The following is a 15,024-nucleotide window of genomic DNA, read 5'->3' as shown; positions in this document are numbered from 1 at the left end:
CTAATCCACTTGAGTATTTTCTTGGTTTATCTGTATATGAATATCAGCCTCATGTTCTTGCTCCAGAACTATTCACAGAATGCTACAGTAATGATGAGGACCTGGCAGAGATGTTGCTGGTTTATTCCTGCGAGGCCTGGGGAATGAGTAACTGCCTGGAAATGGCAGTAGAGGCAAAGGACCAGCAGTTCATAGCACAACCAGGAGTGCAAGTAAGTAGCTTAGAAAGCATTCTTTTGGGAAAAAAATAGAATACAAAGATAAACCCACATTAATCTAACATTAAACATTTTTTTAAGCATCCTGTTTCTTTTACCTTCAACACTACTGAAAATGTTGTTGATGATGTATTCCAAGATTTAGTCTGAGGGCTTCATTATTCAAGGAGAAGGAAAGGCATTTTAGCATTTTATTGCACAATAGTGCAAGCTAGAACGCTATATTTAATCTGTAGAAAACTTTACCATACCTGAGTAAACAGGCCTAGAAGCTCCCTCTGGGGATTCAGGGGATTCTGTCATGATTTTTATGTTGTACTTTTTATTTCAAAATTACACTGTTTACATGGCAAATAATTCACTCTACCATTTAAAATTATATTCTTGAACCAACAAATGTATTTTCTTTAGCTGTAATATTGGTGTGTAGGTGCCATCTCAGTGCATTGTGCCTGAGTCTGAGCTTTCAGAAGGAGCCAGCGCTGCACATTAGAACTGCTTTCAGCTAACCTATTGTTTCTCTTGCTCCCATGTAACTGAAGGAGTCCCAAGCTGGACTTTCTTACTATTGAGAGCTATTCTTATATCTGCTGGGAGCTGCTAGCTTGCTCAATTCCAATTGTTCTGCTGATCGGCTGCTGGGAGGGGGGTGATATCACTTCAAATTGAAGCTCAGCAGTAAAGTGTGACTGAAGTTCATCAGAGCACAGGTGAAGCCCCATGTGAAGTTTCAAAATTAAATATAAAAAAATCTGTTTGTGTTTTTGAAGGGATTTCAATGCAGGATTCTGCTGGAGAAGCTCTATTAACTGATGTTTCCAGTGACAATATTCCTTTAAGATAGCAGCTGCCATTTTAGCTTGTTCTCACAAGGGTTTATGTGTTAGGTGTCTCTTTCTTTCCATATATGTATTTGTCTTTCTGTCCCTCTTTTCATCTGTTAACATGTCTGTGTCTGCCTCTGCAGAACTTTCTTTCCAAGCAATGGTATGGAGAGATCTCCAGAGATACCAAAAACTGGAAGATTCTGTTGTGTCTCTTCTTCTTTCCTCTCATAAGTTGTGGATTCATCTCTTTCAGGTATATAGCACTAAAATGATGAGCATTAGCAACATAAGGGCACTTCTCCATTAGAGCATCTCTCCATAAATTTGGGAACTGTTAGACTTTTATTGATACAGGTTACATAGGAATACTTTTTAAATTAATTATTTTCTGTTTGCAAGGTAGTTTTTTTATAATTCCACAACAAGCTAATATTGGATAATTCAAATTATCCCACTAATACTATTGCTTATAAATACAGGAAGAAACCATCAGACAAAAAGAGAAGCCATTTGAGGAAATACTTTGATTTCTTCACTTCACCCTTTGTTGTCTTTTCCTGGACTGTTATTTTTTACATTGGATTCCTCCTTGTCTTCGCCTACGTCCTTCTCATGGATTTCCAGCCAGTCCCCACAGGCCTGGAGATAGCAGTCTATGTGCTGGTGTTTATCTTGCTCTGTGATGAAATAAGACAGGTATTGCCATAAATGTGATTATGGAATGAATTGTGCATTAACTGCAACAAAAAGGATATAAAAATTAAAAAAAGTCTCAGGTAAAACAAAATTAGAGAACACATGGTTTTAGTAGCCAATAATACCAATACCTTTATGAATGAACAAAGCCAAAATATGAACGAGATACAATGAAGCTGCAATGCAATTCTGTTCAGTACTACTGATACAAAGGCAAATTCCATAGTAATAATGTGGCCTTTCTGAATATTATCCTAAACTTGCACATTTGCGGCGCATTATTGATGAGGTAAGTGTGCCATAGATATTCCTTCTCACCAGCTGATCATGTTGTTAGTAGCACAACTTAACTGGCAGTGGAGCATGGTGCCAATAGGTGCCAAAATTCTTGCCATTTTAGCTTTTCCAGTAATAAATGCAATATTTGTATGGTAGAAAAGGGCCCTCATTTGTGTTCAGCTTGTCAGACTTTAGCTTCAGTCACACATATGTGTGTTGTTTTGCAGATGTATATGAGTGGAATAAAGTATTTTACAGACCTATGGAACGTTATGGATATTTTGGCCATTCTTTACTTCATTGCAGGAATTGTATTCAGGTGAGTTCATAGTCTCAGTATGAGTATCATTTCAAAAAAGGTAACATTTAGTGGTGTGCTGAAATTTGACTCAAGGTCCCACACAAACTGACGCCATTCATTAAAGGTACTTGTGTCCAAAGCTGCTCCAACACTACCACATAGTTGTGTGCATCTCTGTATGCAGTGCTGCCTGCAGTCAGCATTGACATCATTCACAAAGGACTAGGCCCACATGTAACCTTCTCTATTATATCTAATAAAGAGTAGAAACAAATATGAAATTGCATGTTTTAATTACAAATAAAGCATGTAATGATGTTTAAACTATACAAAATAGTTACAAGTATTTTTTATGCAATATTGCAAACCTTAATATTTTATTCTGTAGGCTGCATCGCTCTAATTCCAGTGCACTTTACACGGGTAGAGTAATCTTCTGTCTGGACTACATCATCTTTACTGTGAGACTTATTCACATCTTTACTGTAAGCCGGAATCTAGGACCAAAGATTATTATGTTGCAAAGAATGGTAAGAAATAGAGCTCCCAAAGCACAGAAAATGAAAGCAGTGTGGTTTCCCAGAAAGAGTGGGTGGGTTGGTATGAGGAGCCTAATGATTGCCGTCATCAGTTTTGACAGAAATAGTGGTATTACTATTAGTAGACACTGCATTGCTAGGGGCTATAAAATACTTTGCCAAGTGTTGGTGCAAAGACATCTATATGGGCCTACACTCATGAATGAGAGGCATAGATAGTACTTTCTAGGCTTCTAGGAAAATGTTTCTGAGACTGGGCAGCAGTATCTTTAGTTTGTATTAAGACAAAGAAAAGGCATAGCAAATGTGTAATATGTATTGCTGATGTTCCGCCTTTTCATTCTCTCCTCAGCTTATAGATGTATTTTTCTTCCTCTTCCTCTTTGCGGTTTGGGTTATCGCTTTTGGTGTGGCCCGCCAAGGAATTCTGCGCCTCAATGAACATCGCTGGGAGTGGATATTCCGCTCAGTTATATATGAGCCATATCTAGCGGTGTTTGGACAGTATATAGCTGATGTGGATGGTAAAAGTTTATTCTCTGCTTCTGAAGGAACAAACTCTTTATAAACATTGGTTTTATATTCTTGGGCAATTTTACCTTATGCTCACTGTGTTTGCCTATGAAAAGAATTTAAATTCTTTTACTTGTAAGCTGATACGTTTATATTCCTTTGGAAGTCTCTGTTATTACCTTTGACCACCCTTTAAACTTTCTTCTTAAAGGAACAACTTATGATTTTGACCACTGTACGATAACTGGGAATGAGTCTAAGCCACTTTGCGTGGAGATGGACAATGACCATAACCCTCGATTCCCAGAGTGGATCACCATCCCGCTGGTCTGTATCTACATGCTTTCTACCAATATCCTTCTGGTGAATCTGCTCATTGCCATGTTTGGGTGAGTTGTTCTCCTACTGGGGTATAGATTTACATTAGTATCTTTAAAATACTTTTTTATACAGGATTACTGTTATAGTTTATGACTAAGTGGCATGCTGGGCATCATTGCAAAATTGTCAAATAATCAAGACCTACTATTGAAAGACTCAGTAGCAAAGAATGGCAGAAAACAGTAAAAACACACTTCTAATTCACTCTTCCTGCACTCTTGACAGGTATACTGTGGGTTCGGTACAGGAGAACAATGATCAGGTGTGGAAGTTCCAGCGATATTTTCTGGTTCAGGAATATTGCAGCCGACTCACCATCCCATTCCCATTTGTCATCTTGGCTTACTTCTATATGATTCTCAGAAAAATGTTTAGCTGCTGCTGCAAACAACAAGAGCCTGAGCCCACACACTGCTGTAAGTCACTTTTTGCATGTAGACATAATGTTTACGGATTTATGGAAACATTCATCTTGACCATACACAGCCTTTCCTTCATAGTGAGGAGATGGAGGATTTTTCTTAAACAATGATACATGAAGCTGGTGTCTTTAGTTCAGCTGGTGACAGCTGAACTAAATAGCAAGCTGTATAACCAGTAATAAGTTCCCTTCCTCTGTTTTTCATTGGTTTTCTATTTCTTATGTTTTTATCTAGTTTTTATCTATAAGTTTTGTTACTTCCCCGTTTAGGTCATTATTTATGAAAGTGATGGCAAAACATGGTTGATTGGTAATTCCACTGGGAGTTTAACCATATTGTTTTCCATTAGGCTCCAAGAAAGAAGACACTGAAACTCTGGCCTGGGAAGCTGTGATGAAGGAAAATTATCTAGTGAAACTTAGCAGCCAGAACAACAAATGCACGGAGTGAGTGTCCCATCACAACTATAGCTGGGTGATTTATATAGGACCTTATTAGGGAAGGAGTAAGGTGAGGACAGCTAAATTGGAAGGAAATAACTCAAGAAATAAGAGTAGTATGCTTCAGTAGGGATATAGTATAGTAGAGAAAATGTTGACATTTAGTGCGGCTTGTAAATATGTATAATCTGGGAAAATAAGCCTAAAGTATAATAATAATGAAATTATAAATGAGCAAAATAAGATATTGTATATATAATACAAGTGAGTAGAGTGGTAAAGGGCACTGAAAAAATATACCACAAAACTATAAAAGTACCGAAGTAGACTTTGCCAAGTAGCTACTTTGATGACTGGAGCAGACCACAAGGACCTGTTTTCTATACAGATCATGGAAATCAGTGAGTCCTAAGCACCGGTTATAACTGGTGACATCACTAAGCACTGTTTATAAGGATATTATTTACAGAATATTCATGGTGCTTGTGTATTGTTTCAAAATAAATGTATGTTCCTTTTTTAATGCAATAACAAATATCAGCATATTAGAAACACTCTTCACGCATGTCACTGCTACGCTCAGCCCAACACATTTTTTCTGAGATGGGACTATTTCAGGGACACAAAGTTTCAATCTTTGTTCCCCTGAAGAAGTCCCATCTTGGATGAAACACATTGGGCTGAGCATTGCAGTGACATGTTTGATGAGCGTGTCCAATATGCTGAAATTTGTAAATGCATTATTTTACTTTTAAATAATCATTTTAAAATTTACTACACCAGAGAGAGCGCCCTTCTCTCCGTTCTTTTTTGATTGGATTGGGTTTGGCTCCCCTTTGAAGTAGCAGTGCCTTTGGTTAATAACATCATCTGGGACTGTGATATTACTCTGCTGGAAGTTCTATACTACATATATATATATATATATATTTTTTTTTTTTTTTTTACTTAGCTGACTTTTAGAGAATCTCGATTTTTTTAGAGCACCCCCATATATAATTCTAAAGTTTCTTTCTTAAAGTCAAGATTTGATTTGTTATTCCCTAAAGATTTATATGAAAACCAAATTGTAAACAAGAGCTAATTAACATAAAGCTTGTTATGACCCTTTCATAGCCCTTCCATTGGACTGGAGACAGGGTTATCTGTTGGATACTCAGACAACTTTTTGCACATCCTGTAGGTATATGACTCCTGGGGAGTCTTTTTTGCATCCACATACAGGCAAACGCCTTTCTATAAGGCATCACATCACCTGCACTACTACGCATGTTATATATCTTATAACTTGCCCTTTCGGCTTATCTTACGTAGGCAAGACGGATCAGACTTTAAGATTAAGGATGGATGGTCATCGGTCTGCAATTAGCACAGCATTTAGAGATGGCATGACGAACAAACCAGTGGCAAAACATTTCTTGGAAAGAGGACATAGATTACCTACTATACGTTTTATTGCGATTGATCACGTTCCTCCAATGAGGGGGGGGGGGGGTGATAGATCTCAGTTACTTATGCAGTGGGAAGTGTTTTGGATTAAAACCCTCAACAAATTATCCCCTTTTGGATTGAATGAGTATTGTTCTTACACATGTTTTCTCAGACAACGGTAATATGAGTTGGAATGTTCTGTGTCAAATATGTCCAGGTTAAATGGTTTCTTTTGAAGTGTTTCTTTATGTTTTACAGTAATGTGCAGGTAACACTGTGATCTAATTGTTGCTAATGTACATTGTATCTATTAATATGTGGTCTTTACTCTGCAGCTGGTTTATTGTGATTCTTAACGTGCACTTGAGGGCTAAGTATTTGGTTTCCTCCTATGTTTTTATATTGTTTTCACCTTGGTACAGGGTTCTTACTTTCCTGATGTCTGTTGTAGTCACGGGATTGGGTGGAATCTTGTTTCCTGGGGGTGTGTCTGTCCTTTTTTAATTATATATATGGAAGTTTTGGTTTTAATGTGGTTGTGGTCTTGATAAAGGTCTTGGATACAGACTGAAACGTTGGCCTGATCTACAATGTTTTAAGCATCAAATAAAAGCTATATTTTAAAGGATCCCCGGTGTGCACCACTTTACATTCGAATATATATATATATATATATATATATATATATAGAACAAAAAATAACCAGGTACCGCACTCACAGGTCTTATAGAAAGAAATTTATTCAAAAAATCGGGTCTAACGTTTCGGCTGCCATTGCAGCCTTTGTCAATGCAATGGCAGCCGAAACGTTAGACCCGATTTTTTGAATAAATTTTTTGTTCTATTATTTCATATTGGACTGCACCCAGGCAACGCTGATTTTGTTTTGTGAGTGCCTGTTACCAGACTCTATATATATATATATATATATAGAATAGCTGTAGAGAGAGTCCGCACTCACAGGTCTTAAGAAAATATAGAAGTTTTATTCAAATCATGTTGATTTGAATAAAACTTCTATATTTTCTTAAGACCTGTGAGTGCGGACTCTCTCTACAGCTATTCCATCTATTATTTTGGGACTGCACCCAGGCTCCCTTGGACCTACTTATACGTGAGTGCCTGTCTTCTTGCAACATACTATATATATATATATATATATATATTTTTTTTTTTTTTTTTTTATACTTAGCTGACTTTTAGAGAATCTCGATTTTTTTAGAGCACCCCCATATATAATTCTAAAGTTCCCTTTTTAAAGTCAAGATTTGATTGACTAAAAACCAAATTGTAAACAAGAGCTAATTAACATAAAGCTTGTTATGACCCTTTCATAGCCCTTCCATTGGACTGGAGACAGGGAAATCTGTTGGATACTCAGACAACTTTTTGCCAGGCGCCATGGGCCATCACCTGTCACTGTTTGTTCTGCCAAAACTTTTCAGTTACCCCTTTTTGCTGTGTTTGCTATTCCGTATGCAAAAGAAAAAGTAAACACAAGTCACCCACAAGGAATGCTAAATAAACATAGCTACACAATTATCATTCTGGGTTATTCTGGGGACACTAGCTTTCAATAATAAAGCTTAAAAATGCAAGTGACTCTTTTTTGAATGAGCATGTCTTTGCATGTATAGATGTATTATTACATACTCAGTCAGGCATACTGTAGTCAGAAAGGTTCTGTAATCTTTTGTACACATACATATATTCTCCCATTATAACACCCATTTTGTGGTCCACCAATATATAATACATTTCCCTGATTTTGAATCTTGGATTTGGTTTGGGATTTAGAATGAAAGGAAAAGGAAATGGACTATATTTGAAACAGCACTCCCAGGATCTTATAACCACTAAGGGTATAATTAATTGAAGAATGAAAAGAAGAACAAGATAACCCTTATTCTTGTGGTTATAATACTGGCAATTAAAAGTTAAAGCTTTATTAACTAAAAATCCCACACTAACAGTGGATCTCACCACATTAATCCCTATAATCACAAGTGGTAATTCTGTTTCCTATAGGATTGAAATACTCTCTTCAAATGACTAGTGTTTCTTTTAATTATAAAAAGAGGAGTAATTCATAATATCTTCCAGTTCCTATTGCTAAAATTGCAGGTGGTTACTTGTTCAAATTGTCACTCAAGGCATAAATTTATCCCACATATAAAAAAGTATGTTAAAATATTTGACATTAATTTTAGTGCTCAAGTGTCCTCTTCATCATTGCACCAACTCATAATTACAAATATCATAAAGTGCCAGTGCCTATAAAACCAATATTAACAGCCAATATCCTTCAGTAATAAAGTGACTTGTGCTTGATGAATGAACAGAAGTGTGTGAGCTTGGATAAAAGATTCAAATTGATCACAAAAAGGGCTGGTGCCATAAATAACTGCAGTCTAAATTAATAGTGAAATCCGGAATGAATTAATATTTAAAAAGGATTTTTTTAAAAAACAATTTAGAAAAGCAAGATTGAAAAGGAAAATTGAAGAAAGTGGAGATATTCCCGTTGAAACTACTGTCTCATATTGGCTGTCTAATCCCTGGGAACACTGCAAAGAGGGAGAATAGCAGGAGCCTCAACATTTACCTTCCATACAGCTGATATCAGGAAGAGGCTATTTAACCTAACAAAACAGCAAACCCCAAGGACCCTCAATGAAAAATAGTTTTTAAGAGCAGAGAGATCGAGAAAAAACAGAAATTCTTAAAAAATTATATAACCACACCAAATACACTGGCTCACCAATCAATAAAAAAAAATTCAGGTGGTGAAACAGGTGTCAGGGCAATACTTGTACAGGTATGGAATCCCTTATCCGGAAACCCAGTATCCAGAAAGTTCAGAATTACGGAAAGGCCATCTCCCATAGACTCCATTATAAGGAAATAATTCTAATTTTTAAAAATGATTTCATTTTTCTCTTTAATAATAAAACAGTACTTTGTACTTGATCCCAACTAAGATATAATCAATCCTTATTGGAGGCAAAACAATCCTATTGGGTTTAAATGATTTTTAGCAGACTTCAGTTATAGAGATCCAAATTACTGAAAGATCTCTTGTCTGGAAAACCCCAAGTCCTGAGCATTCTGGATATTATTATTTTACCTAGTTTGTCCAGGTGAAGTAACGCAATACAAATTTGAACAGGTAACCAGTAAATGGTACCTTGTGATTGGTTGCTATAAATGACTAACCCTGTAGCAGACTTTTGCTTTGCTTTACCTTTACTACATAAGTCCATGTTTTATTGCATGGTGGTTTACTGTGTTGGTTAGGAATATATTAATAACATTATTATTATGTTTATTAATATAGTTCTGTCATATTCTTTAGAAATTTACAGAGGTTTATACATTATTCAATTAGTGCAATTGATTTATGTATCAAAAAACTAATGCTATTACTGTAACATTGCAACTTTAAAAAGTGAGAAACTAGGACAAAGTAAGGTGAATTAAAATGAAGTAGCACAATGTTCATGTGCTCTGATCTGACATTGTCTGTATTCTCTAACAGGATGGAGCAAAAGTTCAAGCAGCTGGAAGGAAAGGTAAAGGTCCTTATGTATGATACTGAGGAAAATGTTTCTTTTTGTTCCTATTCTAACAACACATACTTTTCTCCAGCTACATGACTTGAAACGGATGATGAAGGACATCACAATCAAGATAAAGTGAGAGCTGAGAGGAAATAAGTGTCTTGGTAAGTGTTTCCTTCACCCAAGTATTGACCTTAATGGAGGTCTGTCTGCGGAGCCATATTTAAAGGGAAAATACATATCAAATAAAAGATAATCTCTGAATTCCAAAGGTGGAGAAGATGCAGCTTCTCTTCACATCCTGCTGTTTTGTTTAGGTGGTTGGCCCCAACAATCAGAACTGAAATGTGGCCATGTACTTGCACAGCCCCCTAGTACAATATTTGTCTGATTGGTTGGAGTACAGTACAGGCTGGCCTTTGTATGGTCAGTAGTAGTCTGACCGAGTATTAAGCTGAGCATTACAGAAATCTATTAGCAGAAAGGTCTCATCTTCACAATCATTTTTCAGCATTGCTGTTTTTTCCTGATCCATACACGTTGTTTTTAAGGAAAACACTTTTGACTTTGATGGCACTATCTCTATAATATTAAAGTTTTAGGTTAGCTGATCTTGTATAAGAGCAACACCTGTTTCAACTTAAATTTTCTTTTATTGTTTTTATTTTCTGCAGAGAAGACCATTGACCTTACCTGGACCTAGTACAGCACCCTGGGAAATGTTTGTTAATTTACCTCGTCCACCCAAAAGCCTCTATAGACTTCTTGATTCTACCTTCCCTTTGCACCATTTTTATCATCTACCACTGGCATCATCATTCAGAGAGGAACCTCTGCTGGTGGCAGTTGCAGTGTGAGCCTGCCTCATAATAAGTAAATAGCATTTCTAAATGAATGCTGTGTCTTCCATGCTTTGCCAAGGCTGCTCATTCATACACATACCGATGTTAATTTTTTTACTGATTATATGTATTTGTTCTGCATTCACTTATATACAGGGGATAAATGATGTAAGAACAATATTTGTGAAATTGGCTGTTCACTTTATACAAATCAGTGTGCATTCCATTTACAGCCATTTGCCAATTAAAAAGACAGTCTTCACTTTAGACCAGTCGTGGAGTTGTGGAAGTGGTCATTAGGTTCCAAACTATGTAGTTAACTCTATAGACTGAAGCTTACTTATGAAAATGTTGTGGGCCTTTTTGCCTTTAAACATATAACTTGGTATCATTCCACTGACTCAAAAAACAATGTTCTTTCATAACATGGAAGTACAGCCAAAATATTGGCCACAGATTATATTTACTGGTGGATGATTATTTACCGCTGTTCTCCTCCCACAATGGGACAGATTTCTCATCCTGAATGTAACTGGCTGCATTTTCAACAGGTTCAATGTTTTTATTGGCCAACAGAAAAGTGATGTATGTGCAATGGATCCAACAAACTACTTCAGTGCCCTGGCAGTTTCTTATTATGTTACCTATAACACTTTAACTTAAAAAAAAATATCTTTCAGAGTCTCACATGAAATACTTAAGAACTTCTCTTCTATTTCTTCCCTTGCCGTTCCCAAACATGTGTTTTTTTATTCAAAGCCTACATACAGTATATTTCCCATAGGTAGCATTTGATACTGGGACATTCCTAAGCTCCATCTTAGCTCATCCTTGTGTTTTGTCTTATTGTGTCTAGTACTAAGGTAGCTAATAAATTCATCTTGTAATTAAAAAGTGATCTTTTTTAATTGCTTTTTTCTAATGACATTTCTAATGAGGTGTGTAAGCTCTTATAAAACAATCTTTATATAATATACTAGAGCCATGAATATATACAGTATAATTATAATTGGTGCATGGTTATGTAATTTCTGTCACATGCAGGGCCGGAACTAGGGGTAGGCAGAAGAGGCAGCTGCCTAGGGCACAACGATTGAGGGGCGCCAGGCAGGAGCCTCTCCTGCCTACCCCTAGTGCTACTTTGTCATTGCCTCCGCCGCTTGTCATTAGCGGCGGAGGCAATGACCGATCTAATCGCCGCACGGGGAGGTGGGCGGAGTTGGCTGACCGGGTTGCCTAGGGCACCCGGTCGGCTTGGCCCGCCCCTGGTCACATGACTTGTGTATTATAATAAATAAAGTACCCCCTGTTAAAAAAAATTTGAGGAGCGCCATGACCTGTATAAAAGCACTCTGCCTTAGGCCAATGTTTTTATATGGTCATGAAACTCCGTGGTGACTTATAATATCCTTATATTTCACCAAAGGGGGTATTTTATTCACTAAAAACAGAAATCTGTGTTTCTGGGTGCATTCATTGCCATAAGCTGACTAAAACATATAGGACATAATCTATGAAGTAATAACAGGTGCACAGTTTGCTCCAGATCTAAAAACTAATAGATCTTATTACAGGGAAAAAGACTATGTAACTATTTCTTTTGTTTCTAAACCACTAGATTTCCTACATTGTGCTAAGGTTTTAATAAAGTGGGAGCTCAAGGGATCCCACAAATTGCTACAAATAAAAGCCAGGGAGGAACTGAAACAGCTATTTCTAATACAGTGATCCACAACCAGTGGGTCGTGAGCAACATTTTGCTCATCAGTCCCTCGGGTGTTGCTCCCAGTGGCCTAAAAGAATTGGAATTCTTGTGTAAGTTTTGGTTGCATAAAAACCAGGTGTACTGCCAAACATAGCCTCATGTAGGCTTCTAGTCCATATAGGGGCTACCAAATAGCCAATCAGAGACCCTATTTGTAACCCCAGGAACAGTTTTCATGCTTGTGTTGCTCTCCAACTCTTTGTACATTTGAATATTGCTCACAGGTAAATAAAGGTTGGGGGATCCCTGTTCTAATATATAAGGAGTCATTTTGGTATTTTGTCACCACTGATTAGAATTATCCATTACAAATATTTCTTTTATGGTCTTGAAAAATAACCTGCCTACTCAGCAACCCTGGTAGTGGACCTCTTAGCAAAGTTTCTACCCTGCCAAATGATACAGCTCTGTATACTGCTCTGTCATAGGAACTAGTCTCACACTTCCTCCTGCTTTACCACAGCTGCAACTTGGGCAAATTACAAGTCTGTAAAACATGCTAAACCTGTGTGTTTTGCCTGTGGCACAAATATTTTTCTAGCATAATTACAGAAAAAACACATACATATAATCATGCAATATGTGTTTAACTTTGTACTGCAAGCCCTCTGTCTTTTACAGCCAGGGAGGACATATGAGCCCCTTTGGTTTAAACCCATTGCCTTTCTGTAACCTTGTAAGTGACACAGCTAAGGGGCATACATATATTTGCCAAATGGCTGGGCATAAAGATAAAAAGAGGTTATAATTAATGATTACAGTAATGTTATTATATGTGCTACATTGTGTATAAAAGCATGGATGTGTACATCTGCATTTGAGTTCCGTATTTAATTTTCAAATGAAGAGAGAGGTCAGACTGAAGGCGGAGATTTGTACTGTTAAGTGACATGAAAGCAGTTGGGGCTGAGACTGCAGAGACTGTGCAGGCAATGAAGGATCTCTCTTGGCACAGGTAGGATAATATTTATGCTTGTTCTCTTGCACGCACCATCATGCCTGGCTAACTCTCTTCTAAACTCTGTAAAACTCTGTCCTGTTGTGTGCCAAACATTGCATTTATACTTATATCACCAGCACAGTACACACATGAGCTTCCATGTTCTTCTTGATAAAGTAATGCCTCCACTTATCAAAGTATATATATATATATACATAAGATATTGAAGGGAATATGGCAGTATGGGGGTCCTTTTTGTAATTAAAGAGCACACAGTTACTAAATGGTTGTCCAAACTGTGGACCCCATTTTTTTAAAACCACAGATTCCATCAGCCACAAGCAGCCAAACATGATAGCATTTTCATTCTTTCTCTTTAAATCTTCCTTAACCCTTTTTAAGCCTAGGTATCTAAATTTTTCACCCTTGTTTCGATCATGTTGCATTTGTTTTTGCTATAATAATATATACATGATTTAATAGGCGAATAGCGTAGGAAAAATATATTTCCCGATACACAGGGGTGTGCCTGCTGTCTTTTAGTGATCATATTTTAGTCTCACCAGATAAAGAGTCAGAGGTTTGAAAATCCATTTTTTTTCCAAACTGTTTTATTGTTTTACCAAATAAAGAATCGAAATACAACATTTGTGAAAATCCTTTATCACATATATATAAAAATTGTATAGAAGTATAATGGTTATGTGTCTCTTTTAGGCTTATGTTACACAGCATTTTCTCCACCTCCACCTTCACAATGTTGTTGACTACAATGGCATAGGTTTGTTAGTGTGCACATAGTGCTTACTTCAGCCCCAAAATGCAAGTTTAAAAGCTTTTGGGCCAAAATTTGTAGCTTGAGAAAACACCATGCATGGCATTAGTCTTACTTTTTCTTGTCTTCCAAAGCTGTTAAGCAATTATTCATTATTTATATAAGGACCACTTGTCATCCCTAATTGTTTGCTTACAGGCAGGTACAATGCTAACACCAGAGGGAAACTTATTCTAGCTTTTTCCAACTGAAAATATCTTATTCAAATAATATAAATCAGTTTTCCAGGCTTTTCTAACTAAACAATGTACAATGTTTTCTGGTAAAAATACAATATTTTTGAATGATAATGTGCTATTAACATATGGTATTTCAAGAATATCTTACTTGATTACATAGAATATTATCAGTGGGCAACTGCACAAAGGGAGGAAAGAGAAGAGGATGCTTTGTGTTTCCTCAGTGCCCACATTATGTCCATTTTATTTTATGCCCTTTCTTGTGTTGTTTTTCTGAAATTTTCTAAGTGTATTTTCCTGTATGCCTAGTTTGCTTAACCAACAACTCTATTGTTCAGACTTAAGCTGGAAAATGTGAGCCTTGTCCAGGTTTTTACAATAAGTCACGCATGTTTAGATGCACAGATTAACCTGATACATGCCAGATGATACACTCAAACTCAGGCAGTGATTTACAGATAAACTCAGATATTATATATATATATATATATATATGTGTGGTTTGTCCCTGAGGAAGAGCACTGGTTGTGCTTGAAACGCAGCGCCGGATTTCAAATCCGGGCGCCCCTAGGCCACCCTCCATTTGCGCCCCGCCTCCCGCGCATGCGCAAACCAACCCACCTCCCCCGTGTCGTGCCGACACAATCGCACATGCACGGGCATTTAAACTCCCATACGGAGCAGTGGGGAGAAGTCCCCATTGCTCCGTATGGGAGCGAAATGCCGCCCTAGGCCTGGGCCTTTGTGGCCTCGCCACAAATCCGGGCCTGTTGAAACGTTGGAATTTTTTCAATAAAAACACAGTCCCTGTGAGTGCGGCACTCTTTCTATTATATATATATATATGTTCTTGACA

The 15,024-nt window shown here is 37.1% G+C and overlaps 2 protein-coding genes across 7 annotated transcripts in view; both read left to right on the top strand.

Moving 5' to 3' along the window:
* The window catches only part of trpm8 (transient receptor potential cation channel, subfamily M, member 8), a 32,502-nt gene extending 21,164 nt beyond the window's left edge, over nucleotides 1–11,338 (top strand). For both annotated transcript variants that reach the window (NM_001161633.1, XM_031892561.1), the window contains 12 exon segments: nucleotides 67–212; nucleotides 1,186–1,298; nucleotides 1,525–1,741; nucleotides 2,248–2,339; nucleotides 2,710–2,851; nucleotides 3,213–3,384; nucleotides 3,585–3,762; nucleotides 3,980–4,170; nucleotides 4,526–4,622; nucleotides 9,586–9,619; nucleotides 9,696–9,771; nucleotides 10,282–11,338. In NM_001161633.1, the coding sequence (NP_001155105.1) occupies nucleotides 67–212; nucleotides 1,186–1,298; nucleotides 1,525–1,741; nucleotides 2,248–2,339; nucleotides 2,710–2,851; nucleotides 3,213–3,384; nucleotides 3,585–3,762; nucleotides 3,980–4,170; nucleotides 4,526–4,622; nucleotides 9,586–9,619; nucleotides 9,696–9,746 (1,433 nt within the window). In that variant the 3' untranslated portion in view covers nucleotides 9,747–9,771; nucleotides 10,282–11,338.
* Nucleotides 11,339–12,871: 1,533 nt separating this feature from the next.
* Nucleotides 12,872–15,024, top strand: part of trpm8b (transient receptor potential cation channel subfamily M member 8b) — a 38,745-nt gene continuing 36,592 nt past the window's right edge. For 4 of the 5 annotated variants that reach the window (XM_012970203.3, XM_012970202.3, XM_012970201.3 and 1 more), the window contains exon 1: nucleotides 12,874–13,169. The gene's annotated coding sequence lies outside the window, so the exon portion shown is untranslated. Of the gene's footprint in view, nucleotides 13,170–15,024 lie in introns of all 5 variants that reach the window. The other variant, XR_004220350.1, reaches the window with a different exon arrangement.

This window comes from Xenopus tropicalis, chromosome 9 (genome assembly GCF_000004195.4).
Source record: "Xenopus tropicalis strain Nigerian chromosome 9, UCB_Xtro_10.0, whole genome shotgun sequence".
Classification (NCBI taxonomy): domain Eukaryota; kingdom Metazoa; phylum Chordata; class Amphibia; order Anura; family Pipidae; genus Xenopus; species Xenopus tropicalis.
The sequence above is the reverse complement of the archived record's forward strand: the minus strand, read 5'-3'. Positions and strand labels throughout refer to the sequence as shown.